General features: G+C 38.9%; 1 protein-coding gene across 4 annotated transcripts in view; it reads left to right on the forward strand.

The window, feature by feature from the left end:
- The window catches only part of AMPH (amphiphysin), a 153,792-nt gene that overhangs the window by 66,645 nt on the left and 66,393 nt on the right, over window positions 1-20,754 (forward strand). For all 4 annotated transcript variants that reach the window (XM_058179675.1, XM_058179677.1, XM_058179679.1 and 1 more), the window contains exons 3-5: window positions 572-626; window positions 11,744-11,838; window positions 17,917-18,012. In XM_058179675.1, coding sequence (XP_058035658.1) covers window positions 572-626; window positions 11,744-11,838; window positions 17,917-18,012 — 246 coding nt within the window. The remainder of the gene's footprint in view (window positions 1-571; window positions 627-11,743; window positions 11,839-17,916; window positions 18,013-20,754) is intronic.

The following is a 20,754-nucleotide window of genomic DNA, read 5'->3' on the forward strand; positions in this document are numbered from 1 at the left end:
ACAGCTGGGTAGTGTGGGGGGAGATGCGTGAGCTATTCTGGGATGAGGCTCTTTTGTTTGCTGTCGCACTATAGTGCCATTTAGTTTCACTTAGGTAACGTGAACTAAACTTATGCGTGGGCGATACAAATAGTATATTTTCAGAAATGTATATTGCCATGGAATTTTATGACAATCTAATGAAAATGTTTTTAAATAATGCTATGAATTTTTTTTAAAAAGTCAATTAAATTTTAAAAAAGGAAAGTGTTTCAGTATTGGACAAAACCCCTACCGCCCACCATGAAAGCTGGAATGCCCACTAGTGGGCGGTAGGGACCAGGTTGACTACCACTGAGCTACATAATGGAATCACTGGGTAAATGTGTGGGGATTTTTAGCTGCTTTCTAGAGAACTTTTTCATTGTTTTAGTTTTTTAAGAGATTAAATTTAACTGAATTGATATACTATATTAATACAGCTGTGTATTGCATATAATATATATAATATTCACATATGAGAATTCATTCATTTTCTTCATGGATCTGAGTTGCTTACAGGATTTTATTTTATTTCTATTTTGTGTTTCAGGCAGAAGGTTCCAGACTTCAAAAAGAGCTCCGAGGATATTTAGCTGCAATTAAAGGTAATTGCAATGAAAACAGTACATTTTTGCTGCAAAGTTTAAATGTAAAATTTAATTAGTTTCTTTGTGAAGCTTGTGAATTTGTTTGCTCCAGGTGTCATCAATGCCCTATCAAGCAAACTGAGACTAATAGAAGAATAAAACTGCTAGTCCACATGAGATATAAGAAACAGTTCAATGAGAAAGGTCATTATTATTACTAAACTGCAGCAATGTCCCCAAATATAAACCCACATATAAGTTTTTGCAAAAGTGTTAGGCAGTTGTGCAAAAATGCTGTAAGCTAAGAATACTTTCAGAAATAGAAATATTAATAATTTATTTTATGGAAAGTAAATGTACAGAAGAGATATCCAAATCAAATCAATATTTGTTGTGACTACCATTTCCCTTCAAACCAGCATCAATTCTTCTAAATACACTTGCACACAGTTTTTTGAAGGAACTCAGCAAAGTTCCTTGAAGGTCCAAACATCTTGGAGAACTAAGCACAGATCTTCTATGGATACAGGCTACAATAAATTCTTCTGTCCCTACATGTAATCCAAAACAGACTTGAAATTAGGGCTCTGTGGGGACCAAATCATCACTTCCAGGACTTCTGGGGTTTTTTTTATGCTGAAGATAGTTCTGAATTACATTAGCTATTTATTTGGGGCCATTGTCCTGCTGCAGAAGAAATTTGGGACCAATCACATGCTCCGTGATAATATGGCATGATGAATAAGTATCTGCCTTAATTCCTCAGCATTAAGGAATCGTTGATCTTGATCAAATCTCCAACTCGATTTGCAGAAATGCAGTCCCAAACTTGCAAGGAATCCTCCACCATGCTACACTATAGCCTGCAGAAACTCATTATTGTACTGTTCTCCAACTCTTCGGCAAACAAATTGCCTCCTGCTAGATCTTTCAAATGTTGACTTATCGGTTCAGACAACCTCCTGACATTTTTTTTTTTTGCACTCTAGTTCCTATGTTTTACTGCATAGTGGAATCGCTTAGCCTTGTTTTCACATCAAAGGTATGGCTTTTTGGCTACAATTCTTCCATAAAAATCACTTCTCGGCAGACTTCCCAGGACAGTAGATCAGTGTACTTGGATCACACTGGTTTCTATCAGTTCTGTACTGATGGCACTGCTGGACATCTTCCAGTGTCAAAGGAAAATAAGCATGATGTGTCTTTCATCTGCTGCATTAATTTCCTGGCCAACCACTGCATCTATGATCCTCAACATTGCCCATTTCTTTGTACTTCTTCAAGAGTTTGAACAGTACACCTTGAAATCACCAGAATGAACAAAGACTTGCAACAAAAGTCAAAGATAATTTTTAAAAAGTTTATTTCAAGAAGAAAAAAGTTAAAGAAATAATCCTCTAAAGAGAGAAGATGGCCAGGAAGTAACAGACAGTAGAGAGAAAGAAGAGCAGGTTAACTCATTCTTTGCATTAGTCTTCACACAAAAAGAGACTATAGCCAAACATATCAAAAGCATAACCATTAAAGAAAGACTAAAAATTAAAATTAAAAGCAAGAAAAAATCTGTCTGACCTTGATGAATATAAATCACCAGGACCTGATGGATTACATACCTGAGTTCTGAAGGAGCTGGCTGATGTTATCTCAGAACCATCTAATATCTTTAAAAAATATTGGAGCAACGGGAACTAACAGAGGATTGGAAAAGACCTGATCTGGTTCCCATTTTCAAAAAAGGAAGAAAAAAAACAGACCTAGGAAACCACAAACCAATCAGCCTAACATCAATACCTGGAAAGACAGTGGAAAAGATAATCCAAAAACAGATTTGCAAACATTTAGAAATGAGTAAAATAATAACTAGATATCATCACAGGTTTGTTAAAACATCATGCTAAACTAATCTATTTCATTCTTTGACAAAGTGACTAAATTAGTAGATAAGGGAAATACTGTGGACATAGTATTTCAGCAAAGCATTTGACAAAGTACACCACAATTTACACATTGGTAAGCTAGAAAAATTTGGGATAGATAGCATCATGACCAGATTTGTAACTGACTGACAAACCATACTCAGTGAATAGTCCTTGACAGTACTACATCTACATGGAGGTAAGTAAGTAATGGGATACTACACGGTTCGGTCTTAGGCCCAATATCCTCATAAATGACTTAGATGAAGGAATAGAATGGGAACTCCTCAAATTTGTCTTGACAGATCTTGACAGATTTGAATAATGGGCCCCATTCAACAAAATAAAATTTAATGTGAAGAAAAGCAAGGTGTCAGCTTGCCTCAGATCACTGTTTAAGAAAATAAAGACCCAACTCCATCATTTTGAAGATTGGTAATTTTTACTAAACATGTCAGATTGCAAACAAAGCTAAGCCAGAACTGAAAGTATACTAAAAACACAGACATCATATCCTCTCCTGAACCCTCCTCCCACTAGAGTTCAAAAAGTCATAATCCAATGTCGTCTTCCTCCTTGGCCACGTGTAGTTTCACTTCCGATATTCTCCCTCTGTCAATCTTCTGGATGGAATGCGAAGCAGGCAACTCCCGTTACATTCATGCACCAAAAGTTCAAACGTCAGTTTGAAAGACTATCTCCCCCCCACACAAGCAATGTCAGCCGAACGCTGACAACAGTACAAACCTCTCCCTCCTCCATAAATCATGTAAGTCATTCAGTAAGAAGAAAACCGTTAACGAAGTAATAAAACAGTAAAACAGTCTAGTAGGTGAAATACACTTAAATAAAGCGGAGGCTGACAGCAAGGTTTTATACTTAGGCAGGAAAAACCAAAGGTACAAGCACAGATTAGGTAAAACCTGGCTCAAAAACAGTAACTGCAAGAGGGACCTTAGAGTTCTAATGGACGATCACTTAAACATAAATCAGCAGCATGCTGCTGCATCCAAAAAACCTAATACAATAGTTATTTAAACAGAGGCATAGAATCAAAATCATACGAAGTATTAGTACTGATTTATAAAGCCACAATAAGGCCACACTTAGAATATTGCATCTAGTTTTGGTCACCACATTATAAAAAAGATGTTGAGACTTGGGGAAAAGTGCAAAGAAGAGCAACTAAGATAATTAAAGGTCTGAAGACTAAAGCATATGAAGAATGGTTGCAGGATTTGGGTTTGGCTAGTCTAGAGAAAAGAAGGAATTGTGGGGGGGCACATGAGAGCAGTATTCCAGTATTTGAGAGGGTGCCACAAAGAGGAGGGGGGGGTCAACTTATTTTCTAAAGTACCAGAGGGCAGGATAAGAAACAATAGATGGAAACTAATCAAGGAGAAAAGTAACCTGGAATTAAGAAGAAACTTCTTAACAGTGAGGACAATTAACCAGTGGAAAAACTTGCCTTCAGAAGTTGTGGGTGCTTCATCACTAGAGTTTTTAAGAAGAGACTGGATAGTCACTTGTCTGAAATGGTATAGGTTCTCCTGCTTGAGCAGTGGATTGGGCTAGACGACTTCTAAGGTCCCTTCCAACTTTATTCTGATTGATTGATCCCAGTCTCTTTTGAAACCTTTGCCTGGGAATGACCTTGCTGAAGATGTCTTGTTTTTGTGCTCAGTGTTGCCACCTGTGACATGAAACTGTCTTCCAGAATTTCACCTTAGTAGCAGAGTTTGGCTGTTCCTCACTGAGTTTAAACCTCCTACACAGCTATTACTGTTCCAGTTAACGACCTACATATGAAATTGATGATCATTAGTACCTGCTTGATATATTGGTTAATCCACCTGACTCTAATACTACGGAATCCTTGACTGTGCAAGTGGGCAAGTATAGGAATTGATGCTGTTTTGAAGGCAAAGTATACAATACTGATTTTATTTGGATTTTTCTTCTATTAATTTACTTTTCATTTTGTTAATTGATAAAAATAAACTATGAACACTTCTATTTCTGAAAGCATTCTTAATTTACAGCATATTTGCACCCCTGCCTAACACTTTTGCACAGTACTGTAAATACTTCCTAATGGAAAGATCTCTGATTTTCCAATTTTTCACTTTGCAGATTTAGGTCACATATTTAAGTGTTAGTGGGATAAAGTATAACCAGCAACTTAATTGGCATTGTTCAGAAATATTTTTTTAAAAAATATTCATCCTTCTGAACTTTCCCCAAGTTTAGATTAGATGTGGAGCTTAATTTTCATCAGTCTAGTGCAGTGATAGTCAACCTGGTCCTTACCTTACTTTCATGGTGGGCGGTAGAGGTTTTGTCCGATACTAAAGCACTTTCCTTTTTTTTTTTTAATTGACTTTTTAAAAAATGTTCATAGCATTATTTAAAAGCATTTTCATTAGGTTTTCATAAAATCCCCGTGACAATTTAAATTTCTGAAAATATACTATCTGTATGGCCCACGCACAAGTTTAGTTCACGTTACCTAAGTGAAACTAAATGGCGCTATAGTGCGACCGCAAACAAAAGAGCCTCGTTCCAGAAGAGCTCACGCATCTCCCCCCACACCACCCAGCTGTAACAGACAAGCAGAGCTGGTAGCCAGGGCCCCCTCCCAAACCCAATCCACAATGTGCAAGAGGCATGCGCAGATGATGGTACACGGCGCATTACTGTGGAACCGGTGGGTGGTTAGAAAATTTTACTACTAATAGAGATACAAAAGTGTGCAGTAGGTATAAAAAGGTTGACTACCCCTGGTCTAGTGTATAGTTTCATTTAATTTACCAAACAGTTCCTGGAGATTCCCCCCCCCCCCCACAAAGTGAACAAGGCACAAAACAACAAAGAAGGTTTTTTTCTGACATACTGTCTTAATGCTCATTAATGTTCATTACTGCTCATTTCTAAGAAAGAAATCTTGTACTGTTAAAGGCAGAATGAAATCCTTCCTTATGATTCTGACAGGTATGTGATCAAAGATGCCCACACTATGATATGACTATCATGTTTGCCTTGAGTTGAGCATGGTGGCAAAAATTTGGAAGTGGTTGGCCTTCAACTGGGTATTTCTTGGTGATCTTTCATCAGGTCCAATCCTGATTATATTGTTCAAAATTAGCCTGTCAGATTTGTCCTTATAGACTTGGAAAAGCGAGGGGCATGGAGTGAAAAAAGGTATAGAAATGGTTTTAGAAAAGGGAAAGACATTTAGAAGAGGGAGAGGTTGCCAAAGAAGAAGCTCAAAGAGTAAAGAGAAGCAGATGAGCCAAAAATCAAGGGGAGTATTAGAGTGGCAAAAGTGTTTTAAAAGTTATCCTCAAATGAGGATCCTATTGAAACAACATTAAAAGAACTATGAAATGAACTAATTTTTCAACTGACAATTGTTCTATAATAATTTATGGCTTAGAATTTGATTGTTTCTATTTGATTTATATCACTAAAAATCTAACTACACGTAAGAGTTATTTTTCATCAATTGCCATATGGTAGGTGTTAGATCGGGTGATTGAGGAGGCAGGAGACAGGTCATGTCAGCTCTTTATTATATGGGGTGAACCCAGCAAATAAACCACAGGAGAAGCTCTCCTTATATACTGTTCTGGCTGAGGCACCAGCCAATCAGCAATGTGCATTTTCTCTCCAAAAGTTCCCTCCAAAAGTCAAATACATTACACGCCTCCCTTCCCAGAAAACACTTGGTCAGAAATTTACAACTATTTACATAGGTAGTCACATAGGTAACCAGAGCGTTCCCTATGTCTGATTGACCTGTGCAACTCAGTTCTAGGCGGGGAGTTGTACTGGTTGGAGGGACTTTCTGTTCCTCCCAGCTCATCCAATGGGCTCTGTTGGATTTGTTTGTGGGTGGATGGTTCTTCAATTGGGAGTGGCTGATCGGGAGGGCAGCGCTTGAGACCGAAGTCCTCAGGTAAGTTGTCTTCGCCTCCCCCCCCAATCTGGCCTCCTGGCAGAAAGTGACTCAGAGAGCGAGGGGGAAGAGCCGACAGGGCTTCCCTCTGCAGAGCCTCCTTCTCTGACTCCGCTCCAAGTCCCAGAGGCAGGCCAGGTGGAGGAGATGATGAGGCCTCTGTCTCCTGCATCTCCTTCCTCTCAGGCCATGCCTCAAGACCCAGCTGCTGACAGCCAGTTGTGGCTAGACCCCCGATATCACAGACAGGAGAGACGGCAACATCCAAAGAAAGGGTGGGGCAGGCATAGAGAGTGGTAAGTCATGGAGCCACACCCCACAGGATATAAAAGCAGGAGGGGCTGCCCTATAGTTCTTGTGACAAACAAACAATTGACTGTTGAAAACGTTGGCTGTACTTTGGCTCCTGGATTCTGTTTCGTTTCCTTCTGAACTTTGGGATTGTTCCAGCTCGGACTGCAGTCGCTCTGATAGATAAGAGGTCTTGGCAAGAATAAATTGCTGGCACATCTAATCAGTTTGTGTTTCTAATTGATTGTGGTAGAGGGGGACAGAACATAAGTCCTCCAACCACTTTGGGTTTGAGATAGCTGTTGGTATAGATGATTGATAGTCAGGGACTGGTTTTTCTGTTTGTGATGCTGGTTCGGATTCTAAGCGTTTGCGTAATTGATCGATATGTCTTCTCCAGATCCTCCCGTCGCCCATGTCCACTATGTAGAACTTTGGGCCTGTTACATCGGTTATGTGCCCAGCTAGCCAGTGGGGCCCTTCGGCATAGTTCCTAGCAAACACTGGAATTCCCACTAGAAATTCCCTTGTTTTCTTCGCCATTCCTTGGTACTCATCTGGGGAGTAGTTGAGGTTGAGCCTGTCTAATGGGCAACGGAGTCTTTGACCCATTAGTAATTCGGCCGGGCTGCGACCTGTGGCCATGCATAGTATGTCATGTTGGACTAACAGAAATGTGTCTATTCTAGCCTGCCAATCCCCTGGCCCTAGCCTGGCTAACGCTTCCTTGGTGGATCTCACAAGTGTTCTGCAAAGCCATTCGATGCTGGATGGAATGGTGCTGACAGGGCATGTCAAATTCCCAACCCGGCTAGGTATCCTTTGAACTGGGTCGCATTGAACTGGGGCTTGTTATCAGACACCAGGGTGTCTGGTAACCCATGCGTTGCCAAGAGCTTGCAGAGGGCCCTAATGACAGCCTCCGCTGTGGTGGATTTCATAAGAATAATCTCTAACCACTTTGAAAAAGCATCCACTACTATCAAAAACATTTGACTGTGACAAGGACCAGCAAAATTTATATATATCTCTATATATCTATATAGAGATATACACACACACACTTGCCCAGGGGCCTCGGGGTTTTTCCCACTCTCTAACCAGAGCAACTGGTGGTGCTGGCCTAGACTCCTGGCATGGGGGGCATTTGGCTATCCATTTTTCAATATCGCCATCCATGTTGGGCCACCACACGTAACTTCTAGCAAGCTCCTTTATTCTAACAATCCCGGGGGTGACCAACATGTAGTATTTCCAGAACTTTATCCTATAGACAGAGTGGGACTACAATGCAATCACCCCATAAGAAACATCCTCCCCTGGGTAGACAACTCATACTGTTTCATCAGAAAATGTTTGAATTCTGCACCAATCGAGCTGCTCGTCCACCCCCTTTGCATCCAGCCCATTACAGTTTTCAAAGTATAGTCTTTACAAGATGCCCTTGCCACTTCAGCAGAAGTGAGAGGCCCAGAGTCCAAAGAGTCTATCAGCAGCACAGGGATCCCAGGGGTTGGATCATCAAGCAGGTTGGGTAGCAGGCACCTGCTTAATGCATCAGCATGTCCCAAGTCTCTGCCCGGTCGGTAGGTCAAGTGGTAAGAGTAGGCAGCCAGAAAAATGGACCATCTAGACAATCTTGGTGATAATGCCACAGGAGTGGGGCCATCCCTAGCCAGCAGTCCAAGCAGGGGGCAATGATCAGTGATCAGTTCAAATGTCCTCCCAAAAAGGCACTCATGAAATTTTTTGACCCCAGCTACGATAGCCGGGGCCTCCCTGTCCAGCTGGCTATAATTCCATTCAGTGCTGGACAGGGTTCAGGAGTAATAGGCAATGGGTGCCTCTGCCCCATTAGGTAGTCTATGGCATAGGACTGCGCCTACACCAAAGGGGGAGGTATCACATGCTAATACAAGGGGGAGCATTCCATTATACTATATAAGGAGGCTATCTGCAGACAGGAGTTCCTTAACGGCAGCAAACACTCTAAATTCTGCTTTTCCCCAGACCCACAGTGATTTTTTAGCAAGTAGCTTATGTAGAGGCTCTGCCATGGTCGCCTTGTCCTTCCGAAACATAGAAATTCAAAAGCCCCAGGAAGGCTTGCAAATCAGCCTTATTTTTTTGAATGGGAGCCTTCTAAATAGCTCTAATCTTACTCTCGGTGGGGTGCATGCCTGATTGGTCAATTCGGTACCCTAAAAATTCCACTGCTGGCACATTGATCTGACACTTATTTAGCTTGACCTGTAGCCCAGCAGTTCTAAAAACCGGCAGCACTCTCCTCAAATGGTCCCCCAATTGTTTCTCGTCTGCTGCAGATATTAGCACATCATCAAAATAGGGAACTACCCCAGGTATTCCTTGCAGCAGACATTCCATTAAACTCTGGAAGATGCCGGGGGCCACACTGACTCTGAATTGGAGTCTGGTACATTTAAAAGCACCTCTGTTTGTGCTTCTTTGTTTGTGATTGTTTGATTGCTTCTGCCATAGCGCCATCTACCGGCAGTTGCTGATATGCCTGCACAAGATCTAACTTAGCAAATGTCTTGCCAGGGCCTAGGGAGTGCAGGAGGTACTGTACTATTGGGACTGGGTAGGCGCTCTTTTGAAGTGCTTTGTTCAAAGTTGCTTTATAGTCCGCGCAGATGCCGACAGACTCATCTGGTTTTACCGGAGTCACTATTGGTGTTTCCCACTTGGCGTGATCAGTGGGAACTAAGATACCCTGTTGAACTAATTTATCCAGTTCTTGGTCAGTCTTTGGTTTGAGGATGAATGGCATCCGTCTAGCTTTTAATCTAATTGGGGCTACCAATGGGTCTAAATTAAAAGAAATAGGGGTCCCCACATACTTGCCCAGGCATTCCTTGAAAATGTCCTGGAATTCCTGGAGAAGTTCTTCTTTCAGGCTTCTTCCGATGATGTGTACGCCAGTGACACCCATCCCCATGGCTTGGAACCAGTCTAGTCCCAGGAGACTAGGGAGGTTTCGGCTGACTACGGTGAAAGGCCGGCCATATCTCACATTGAACGTGCCGATGCCTTTGATGGGGATTCAATTCCCCTGGTAGTCATGGACCCTCAGCTGCTGCGGTTGAAGCTGTTTCTTCCAGAGGTTCGGTAGGGCTGCTTTCAATTTGGCCCAGGACATAATTGAAATTGATGAGTCAGTGTCTATTTCCATGGTAAATCGAATGCCTTCAATTTTGACAATCATGTGCATCTTTTCTTCTGGGGTGGCTGTGGCTTGGCCAATTCTCATTTGAAAAGCCCCAGAGTTGTTTGACTTCATGCCTTTGTGGTTGGCTCTTTCGAATGAACAGCGGTTGCTGGTTGGCCGGCTTATTGACAGCTCTAGGTTTTGGTGGGAAGGCTGGTTTGCCCAACACACCCATACCAGATGTCCCTTTTTCTCACATCGCCTTCATATAGCGTCCTTGAAACGGCATGTGCTTCGTGGGTGGAAGCCTCCACAGCTATCACAGCCGCTCTCTGCATCATGGCCAGGTCTTTCAGTTTTAAACACATTTTCTTCTCCCTCTTCATCCTCGCTTTCAGTTTGGGCTTCCTCTCGATGCACCAGAGTTGTTTTAGAAAGTGATTGTTGCGGTCCTGGTCTCTGCAGGTTTCAGCAGCCTTTGTAGACAGCTTGTGTGCTCTAGCCTCATCTAGAGGTACATGTAAAGTCAGATTAGACTTATAATAGTCGCCTCTGAAAGTGAATGTCTCTCACTCCACAAATTAGTTGTCCTAGGAGTGCATCATTGAGGTCTTGGTACTCACAATGTGTGGCGGCCTTGTGCAGGGAAGCCATGTATGTGCTGATTGGTTCTCCCTCTCGCTGTAGTCTTTGTCTGAATTCGTACCACTGCATGAATTTTGAGGGGACCAGTGCGTAGTGTACCTTTAGGTCACCTGGAGGACCTGCCAGGGCACTGACTGGACAGGGGACGGCTCGGAGAGCGATTCTGCAGTGTCAAAAATGTCAGGGCAGAAAGTATGCCCGTTTACGATTATCTGACAGCCCCTGGAAGTCGTTTGGTTCAAGGAAACATTCAAAGCAGGCCATGTAAGATCCCCATTTCTCTTTGGCCGGATCACATGGTGCCGGCCTTGTGGACATCGTGTCAGTCGTGTCAGTCTTGATTGTGTCAGTCTTGATTGTGCCACTCTGACACCTGGCTGGATTCTGAAGCTGTCAGCTCTTTTTGGGGTCTCTCTGCCAACCTCAATCCCACCTTCGTCACCAATGTTAGATCAGGTGATTGAGGAGGCAGGAGACAGGTCATTTGTAACAACAGCTCTTTATTGTATGGAGCTCTCCTTATATACTGTTCTGGCTGAGGCACCAGCCAATCTATAACGTGCATTTTCCCTCCAAAAGTTCCCTCCAAAAATCAAATACATTACAGTGGAATTGTAATTTCCAATTGTAAAACTGGAATTTTATGCAATTGTAAACAAAACAAACAGCAGAGCTGTTGCCTTGACCTATTTACCTTTGTCCATCCATTGTGTGTAACTACATCTGAAGTTTTCTTGCATAATGGAATCCAGACAAAACTTGAAGTCAGAAGAAAAAGAACCCTACAGAACACACAAAAAAAGAACCTTACAGAAACGAATTTTCTGCTAAGCTTAGCTTAGCTTATACTGGCAATAAAGAAAAGACAGAACTGCTAAATAAGAAGTGATTACAGTTTTATATAGAAATATATATATAGTCAAACTCATTCATTTTTAGTATTCACATTTGTCATTGATATCCAATCACTACTAATTTTTAATCATTTTATTATTTTTGAAATAATGTTCAAAATAATAAATTCTAACAAAATCCTGTTTCATAGCCTTATTGAATGTTTATGAACTTCAGAGATGACACTGATAAAGGCAGATCAAATGGAATCCAACCTTGAGATTACAGATATGAAAAACAGACTTTCTGCTCAAAATTTTAGGGATGCAAGATGCTTCCAAAAAGCTTACAGAGTCTCTTCATGAAGTATATGAACCTGATTGGTATGGCCGGGAAGATGTGAAAATGGTTGGTGAGGTAAGGATTATTTTATTTATTTAAGAAATTGCAGATTTAGATTGAATTGTGCTTAGAATAGACACAATGAAATTAATGTGATAAGTAAACAATGACTAACTTAAATATCATTAACTTCAGTGAATTTGCTCTGACTAAATCTTGATTTAGTCAAGATTAACTTAACAAGTACAGTGATTCACTTAACAACTGTGGCCAAAAAAGTCATAAAATGGAGTAAAATTCACAACAAATTTCTCACTTACATAAATTTTGGGCTCAATTGTGGTCATAAGTCGAGGACTAGCTGTACTTTAAAATCACTAAAGCAACTATGAATATTATTCCTTCATAGGTTCCTTCATCTTTTTTTGTGGTTTTGGTTGAAAACAAGAGCCTGAGTTGCTTGAAGGCTTGGAGATCAGCCTGGTACCATTGAAAATAGTACACTGTTTGTATTAGAGTCCATATGACACGTTTTTCTCCAAAGCTATGAAGATTCTGAAGGTTGTGCTGGAATAAAGAATAACAAATAAATATAGTGATACAAAGAGGAACATTACATAAGGAAAGCGAGAAAAGAATTATTTTGACAGATAATTTGAACAGAAAAGGGACTGAAATGAGATAATACCAAGCAAAAGATAAGAAAATGCAGTAGCTGAATAAAGAAATAATTTACTAATACTACTAGTTTGCCCCAAAATACAGAAAATATTTTTGTTTTTCTGAAGGCTGTATCAATATTTGAATGTCTAGTGACTAATTGTAGAAGTCATGACTAGCTAAATTTGGAAATGAAGGTGAAAGGGATGAATAGTTTTTTAAAAACATTGTTTTAAAAAAGATAGAGTAGTAACAGCAGGAAGTAAGCATTCTGTAGACACTTGGCATTATATGGCTTGAGTCAAGTGTTGTTTGGCCCAGGAAATGCTCTTCATTAATTCAGGAAAAGACATTCAGCCTTGATAATTTATAGGAAAATCCAAGATTTTGATTTATTTACAACTAATCTTTAAACTAATGACAATGTATGTGTTGCTTTGCTAACCCTTTTCACTCTGAAAACTACCGTGATTAAACATGGTGCTATTAAAAGCAAAATTTATTTTCACAATGGCATGTACTTCCAAGTATTGTTTGCATGGGGACAGGGAAGTCACTATTTCTTTATTTCTTATCTGCATAGGACTTGCAGGGCATATCATAGAAGATAAATTGGGAATTATTCTTTCCATACCTTATTTAATACAATCAATGGCATTTTTATTCATCCGTAATTCCAAGGAGCTCAAGATAGTATTATAGTTTCATTTTCATTTTACCTTCATTTATTAGATCCATATTTTATCCTATTTTATTCTAACTGTAAAAGTTACATAAGTTAAAATATAATTTCCTATATCTTAGTTCAATCTATTGTGTGAACTCAGGGAATTAGATTGAATAGGAAAACTGTAGCTAAGGAAATATGGTGAACAAACTCAGCTCAGATAGAGATTAGATCTAAATGTGCAATATGAGCTTCATGGCTAAGTTTTAATTTGCATTTGTTTCCTTATTTTTAGGAAATAAGGAATAAGTCTCTCATTATAATGGATTCCTTTTTAACTTGAGGTTATGAAGTGGGGAATTATATGACTCATTGCCCCATGCAACTCATCTCCTGGTGGCTTACATGGTTATCCTCTTGCACTGGCAATATCTGCCTGCCCAGATCCTAGTGAAATTTTGCAAAGCGTATCAATTTCTGGGCAGCTGCCTCCTTTGTACACAGTATGAACTAGTAAAAACAGTATTAATCCTACTCTGCAACTCCCACAGGGATCAGGTATTCATTCTTCATGATAAATTCTTTATGTTTGCTTCTTCCATGTGTTTATATTTTTATCTTATTTCACTAATCTTCATACCCTCATAAAGGCACAATTTTCTAGCTGCAGAGTTTTCTGCAGGTACCAAATTGGGGAATATTTGTTTTTTATGCCTTGGGGAATGCCAAGCATCAGACTCATATAAACACTGCCAAGTGTTTACTAAATAGTTTTGATGCAGTCACCCATCCCATTTATGACTCATTCTTTGAGAGAATTTTTTTAAAAAAACCTAGCAGTCTGCAGCTATTATGGTTGATTTGACTGCATCTGTTTCCAGTAGTCCTCTCCTTCTCTCCAAAGTTGCCTGATGCTCCTTGTAGCTCATCTCTGAATAGTTTAAGATCTTATCTACTACTGGGGATTTACAGGCCTCTGCCACATTGCTTTCAGCACCTGGAACAGTGGTGGGTTTCTCCCAGTTCACTCCGGTTCTGGAGATCCGGTAGTATAAATCTGCTGGCATTCGGAGAACTGGTAGTAATGGCTGATGATCCCTGATCATCAGAAATTTGGGTTTTTTTACTTTTAAAAGCATCTTTTCTTCAGCCAAAAAAGGCTCTTAAAAGTTTTTAAAAAACCCTCTGATGATTGCGTGGCTGAGCAGGGATCATCAGAACCCTTTTAAAAAAAATTTTTTTAATAACCTCTTCGGCCGAAGAAGTTGTTAAAACAAAAGGTTTTAAAAGGCTCCTCAGGCGATCCCAGCTGAGTTAAGAGTTTCTGGGCTGTTATTAGGCAACTTCAGCTGGGATTATCAGAGGAGCCTTTTAAAATCTTTTTTTCCTCTGGCCTACCCAATCCCCCCTTCCCACTTACATATTACTGCTCCTTTCGGGCTCGCTTTCCTTCGGCTTCTGCAATCAGTTACATCAGCTAGCAACTGAATCTGCCTGCCTGCAATCCAATCCATCCAGATTGAGCAATTCAATCTGCCTGCTTTGCTGGCTGAGGAACTTGAAGTCCACAAACCTGAAAGTTACTAAAGTTGGAGACCTCTGATCTAAGAAAATATAAATAAAATAAAATAATAAAATATTTGTGCAGCTTTCTGAGATTTGGTGTGTTTCTGTAGTGTTTCACTCTAACTATACAAACACACAGAATCTCACAAAGCTATATGTGGTATTTTGTGTGTGTGAGAATCAGTTGTGTTCTGTTGTGTTGTATGTGTGTAAAGTGTGAAAGTTGGTTTTTGAGCTTTTTGTGGTTATGTGAAGTTCCTGCCATTGCAGGGGCCATTTTGGATGAAGTGCAGCTGCTTTTACATTGTGTGTGAATCTGTTGTGTTGTGTTGTGTGCGTGTAAAATGTGAAAGTTGGTTTTTGAGCTTTTTGTGGCTGTGTGAGTTTCCTGCTTGTTGCAGGGGCCATTTTGGGTGAAGCTGCTTTTACATTGTGTGTGAGTCTGTTGTGTTGTGGTGTATGTGTGTGTGTGTGTGTGTCTCCCTTCGAAAGGACTTGGAAGCAGCTCCTCTGAGGAAAAGAGGAGGCAGCGAAGCTCTGGCTGCCCCCCCGGGAGAAATCGCCCTGTCTCTGCAGCATTGGTCATTTGACCGAGTGGGCGTGGCCAACTTGATGTCACTCACAGCAAGGTGCTGCCCCACCTTGCCCTGAGTGACTTCAAGTTGGCCATGCCCACTCAGTCACATGACCACCAAGCCATGACCACCAAATAAGCCACATCCACAGAACTGGTAGTAAAAAATTTTGGAACCAACCCCTGACCTGGAATATCAATGAATAAATGTCAGAGCTTTTCTAAAGTTCTGTCTTGACTAGAGCAAAAGAGAGAAGAGTCTTTTCAATATGATCTTTCTAATATGTGTCCATAGTTCAGCAGGAATACACCACTTTCTATAAGTGACTTTTTATAAATTTTCTGATTTGAACCATTCACTCTCCTTTAGGTCCTTTCAGTCCTAAAGGCTTTTATTTTGAAAGAAAAATTTATAGTACATCTCTGCTGAGAATTCCCTTCCCCTCTCCCTTCCTGTGTTTTTATAAGAAATGGTATCATTTTAAAGTTTTGCATTTTACTGTTGGGTCTATCCTGGAGCCTTAATTTTATTCTGTATAGCGGTTATGGTGTCTTATTCTTATATTTAAGCCATTATGTTACTTCCATGTTTGGATTTTGGTTTCTTGTTCTGATACACCATGCAGATATCTCCCCAATATTGCAGATAATCTTCCATTAGTCTGATCTGGGCATTCTGTAAGCATTTACAAGCAGATAAAGGGGCAGTGTGGATCCACCCCAGATATTCTGTGTGTTAATTGCCACATTAAATTGCCAGAGATTGAGATTTAATCCAGTAATGGATCCAGTAGTGACTTCCAGAGAAGAAACAGCAAAAGCAGCTCTACTAAAATTGGAACCGATGACTGCCAGCAGAATAAAGAGCCAGCAGATAGACCAGCTCTTCACAATTCCTTTCTGAAGGAGAGTACTTGAGATTGCCCACAAGTGCTTCAGACTGTTGCTCCTTCTGAGGAAATTGCAGGACAGTAGTCTCCAGTAAATGTAAAGCAAAATATTTTAACATGGGGCATACTAAATTATATTTTTTAATAATAGACACAAGTTAAATTTAAGAATGCCTGATTCTATAGATACTATGTTTAAAAAAAGTTATAGAAGAAGAACAGGTTTTACCTGGCAAAATTGAAAGGGAACTCAGTAGACTTAAAAAAGCTAGGATATAAAATGATAAGGAAAAAGATGCTACTCTGGCATAGAAAAGGAATGGCTGATATTTTAATAATTAAAAAATGTATTTAATTACTTATTTACTTGGAGCTTTCCCCCATTTTTGAACTGTCCATCTTTCTCAAAAAGTTATTTGTTATATAAATAACAAATGAGAGATTATTTTCCTGTAGCGTAGTTCTAAAAAAATGTTAAAGATTTGAAGAATTTTCTGAGAAGAGACAAAAGAAATGAAAAGAAATTAAGTTTTAGGACATTATGTAAAGGTACTAAAGATCAAGATTGTTAAAATAAAAGGGAGATATATAAAGTTGGTTTATTTGATTAAGGTTAAAATAGATACTGTATGTTATCTCTGATAATACTTAACTTTTGATAACCAGTTTGAAACTTGATGATCAGGATTGAAACAAGGCAACTTTAAGAATTTGTTTATAGATAAGAGTTGAAATATAGAAAGAAGAGATCATTAGTTCTATTTTAAGAGTGATAAATTACTAAAATTGTTTATATTTGTTGTGATGAAGAGCCAAGTTATTGCTTTATATATTTTTTCTTTTTTTACTATATTATTTTATTTTCTATTTCTCTATTTTTATTTTCTGTACTTTCTATTTTTTATTCTTTTCTTTGTTTTTAGTTTGTATTAGTTTTTACCTTTAAATATTTAATTGTTAATAAAATTAGTTTTTTTTAAAAAAGAGACTGAATAAAATCTTCCTTCTATATTTCAATTGGGCCTGAGTTCTACACGAAGAATGTCTGTATAGAATTACTGAGTTGCTATGTGGTTTGTATCAGCTTTCTAACAGGTTTTCACAGCATCAACTATCATTTTACTATCAAGGATTGGTAGTGCCAAAATGTCTTTTTCATTGGTTAGTTGTTGAGGACAATTTAATGCACAATTCAGATATATCCTAGAGGCAGTATGTTCTAATGTTTGGACAAATGTAAAATGTCATTGACTTTCAGCATCCCAATGTATTTCTAATTTTGAAGCTCTTAGGTGACAATTTGACTTATTTTTACTGAAAAAAGTATTGATGCAACAATAATTAATGAAACTTTCTAGCTTTTAAGCATCCTCCAGTATGCCTCTTGATGCGAACAAGTGACCTTGGAGATAAACTTTGATCTCCTTAGGAAAATGAGACCAGAATTTTTTCAATTATACATAATATATTCTAGGCAACCATGAATTTTTGCACATGGCAAGAATCAGTGTGGAAGTTTATAAGCAATATCCAAATACTTTCCCTATTTTCCATTCTCTTGAACTAATGTTGAAAAAACATATGGGCAATCTTAAACAGTGAAAAACATCACTGTTTTGATGATATTAGGTACATTAATAAGAAAATAAATGTCATTAAAATTCAAATAACCAGTGTTTCTCTTTCAATTTTGGGCTTTTGGGTTGATAACAAGCCTATTTGGGTTTGTAGGTGTTTTTGTTTTGTTTTGTTTTGTTTTAATCCGTATTTTCAACGTATTTCATCTTTCTCTACAGAAATGTGATGTACTTTGGGAAGATTTTCACCAAAAGTTGGTAGATGGGTCACTACTAACTTTGGATACATATTTGGGACAGTTTCCTGATATAAAGGTATGCCACTATGTCTCTTAGGTCAAATCCTTAGCAATAGAAACAAAAATACTCTATTTGGAAAGCAGATCATTTGAACCTTAGACTTGCCAGCCTCTATTCATGCATCATAATACTCTATAAAAGCTTTCTTCCAGCTGTAAACTGAGAGCATATGCTCCAAGACAAATTCTTTGTGTGTCCAATCACACTTGGCCAATAAAATTCTATTCTATTCTATTACATTACATTACATTTGATTACTAGAAAATAGACAAGGAGAATTGGGTATTGACCCCTTTGGCTAACTTTACTCCTCAACCTTAAATGTTGATAAGATGGGAATTCTAGGTGAGATGGACACAATTCAATTCCCGGGACTCCAGAGAGTGGGAAATAACAACAGAGATTCTGCCCCACTCACATAACAGTCTAACATTTCTGGACCCCTTGTATCAGTCCCAGATGTATCACATTTATCTCTTGAGCCAAATCAAAGCTGAAACTATCTGGGTTTCTTTATGGTATACAACAATTTGATTTATATACCATTTATTTCTTTGAAGGTGGGGGTGTTTGTGAATGTGTTCTAACCTAGGCTTCCCCAAAAAGCATGAAGCAGAAGCCTGGTCCCGACAAAATCCCTTTTATTAAACAAACAGTGAATTCCTCTCATTCACCTTCAGCAAAATCTTTCAAGGGAGAATTTGTAGTCACAGACCTTATCTGGCTTGGAGAACTGCCAGGCCAATATTTTCAAAACTTGGCAAGGAATCTCAGAGAGACACAAACCAATTAGATTAACTAATTGTCTTCTGCAAACTCCACTCCTCTTTTGCTCCTCTTTTATTCCATCTGGAAGAGGCCATTTATCGTCCACTATGGCCTTATTCCCAAGTCGACCCTTATTCTTTAGCTCTTTCCTTTGTCTGGTAACTCTGCACATGCATACGCTGGGAACAGGCTCCTGCTGTTTGTCTGCCTCACTGATGTCTGACTCTGAAGGCTGCTGATAACTGACATCTGCCACTGGCCCCCTCTCTGCCTCTGATACAGAGCCCTCATCAGAGCCTTCCCCAGACTCCAGGACTGGCCCATGTTCCTCCCCAATCTCCTCACTGTCCGAATCTGCTGCCAGCTCTGCTGGCTGCTGGCGGACCACAACAGAATGGAAGTTGACTTATTTTAAATCTAAATAAATCATTTGTGGGCTGGCTATACAATTCGTCTGGTTTATCTAATAATATTTTGCATAGAAGCTTTGAACATTCATGAACATTCATGGAACAAAACTGATAGTGGGATTTGCTAAATGTTTTGTGCTAGGATTACTAAATCTTTAGTGTGTCAACTAAATACCTTTGTCAAGGTATGCGCTGCTTGCTGTAAGTTCTCCTAACATTTGGAATAGTACATTTTTTAACCTTTTCTTTCAATTCCTATATTTGACTTAAGAGTATATTCACCAACCTGATTCAACCACAAATAATGGTCAATGAGTTGTGTGTTTAACATCTTTGTTTTTTTTAAAGAAAATCTGATAAATATAAAATTGTCTTCTAGTATCAGTGCTTTGAGGTAGAGCATAGCAAGAAGCATACCCTAGCTCTATCTGTATTGCAAGGCTATGTTAACTAATTGTTGCAAATCTGAAAATACAGTTTTGCTCCCTAATCTTTACAATCCAAACTAGATAGGATCAACTTTGTGGGTTGCCACAAAGAAGAGGGAGTCAAACTATTCTCCAAAGCACCTGAGGGTAGAACAAGAAGCAATGGGTGGAAACTAATCAAGGAGAGAAGCAACCTAGAACTAAGGAGAAATTTCCTGACAGAACAATTAATCAGTGGAACAACTTGCCTGCAGATGTTGTGAATGCTCCAACACTGGAAATTTTTAAGAAAATTTTGGATGGCCATTTGACTGAAATGGTGTAGGTTTTCCTGCCTGGGCAGCGGGTTGGATTAGAAGACCTCCAAGATCCCTTCCAACTCTGTTATTATGTTATGTTATGTTATTTTGAAATGTTTGCTATGCTTCTATTCCTTCTATGGCTTTGCTGCCTATTCTCTGACCATTGCCTAGTCTGTGGCTCTTTCTCCTATCTGCCAAGGTCATTCCCACTTATTATTACACCTCGTTTAACATTGCTAAAACATTCTACTGTTCTGTTTGAATTTAATTTCAAAATTAAATGTTTAATTTTTAATATTATGACTATTCTTTTGTTTCCATTCTTTTGCATGTTTTATGTGTAATATTGTTTTAATCCTATCACAAATGAGTAATTGCAATAAAAGCATTATTTTTAACAGCTGGAGTATTCTTTTGATTATTTATGTTGATTTATATGCATTGCTAAAAATTGGGTTCTGAATACTTTAGTGATTTTATTTTTTTTAATCTTTGGAGAAGATTTCATATGTTTTCAATAAAGTCTGGAGCAGCAAATTTTAAATTGCATATTAAATAAATATATGGAATTTTAGAAGTTCAAAGTCTGTGGCTTTTGAAACTACGTGTTTTCTTTAATCAAGAGTTTTCACTTTGAAAAATATAATCTCTATGCCTGGGTTTTTTAAAAAAATAAAAATTACATTTGTAGACCTCTTATCATTTTAGTTTCATAACAACTTTTCCAGGCATAATAGGAAGAGAGAAAACGATAATTCAGGTGTCTGGATGGCAAAAAGAGACTTGAATCTGGGACACCTTGGTTCCACTTTACATACATCACACTGGCTTAGTTTTTAAGTGATAGAA

The sequence above is a fragment of the Ahaetulla prasina genome, chromosome 4 (genome assembly GCF_028640845.1).
Source record: "Ahaetulla prasina isolate Xishuangbanna chromosome 4, ASM2864084v1, whole genome shotgun sequence".
Taxonomy (NCBI): Eukaryota; Metazoa; Chordata; class Lepidosauria; order Squamata; family Colubridae; genus Ahaetulla; species Ahaetulla prasina.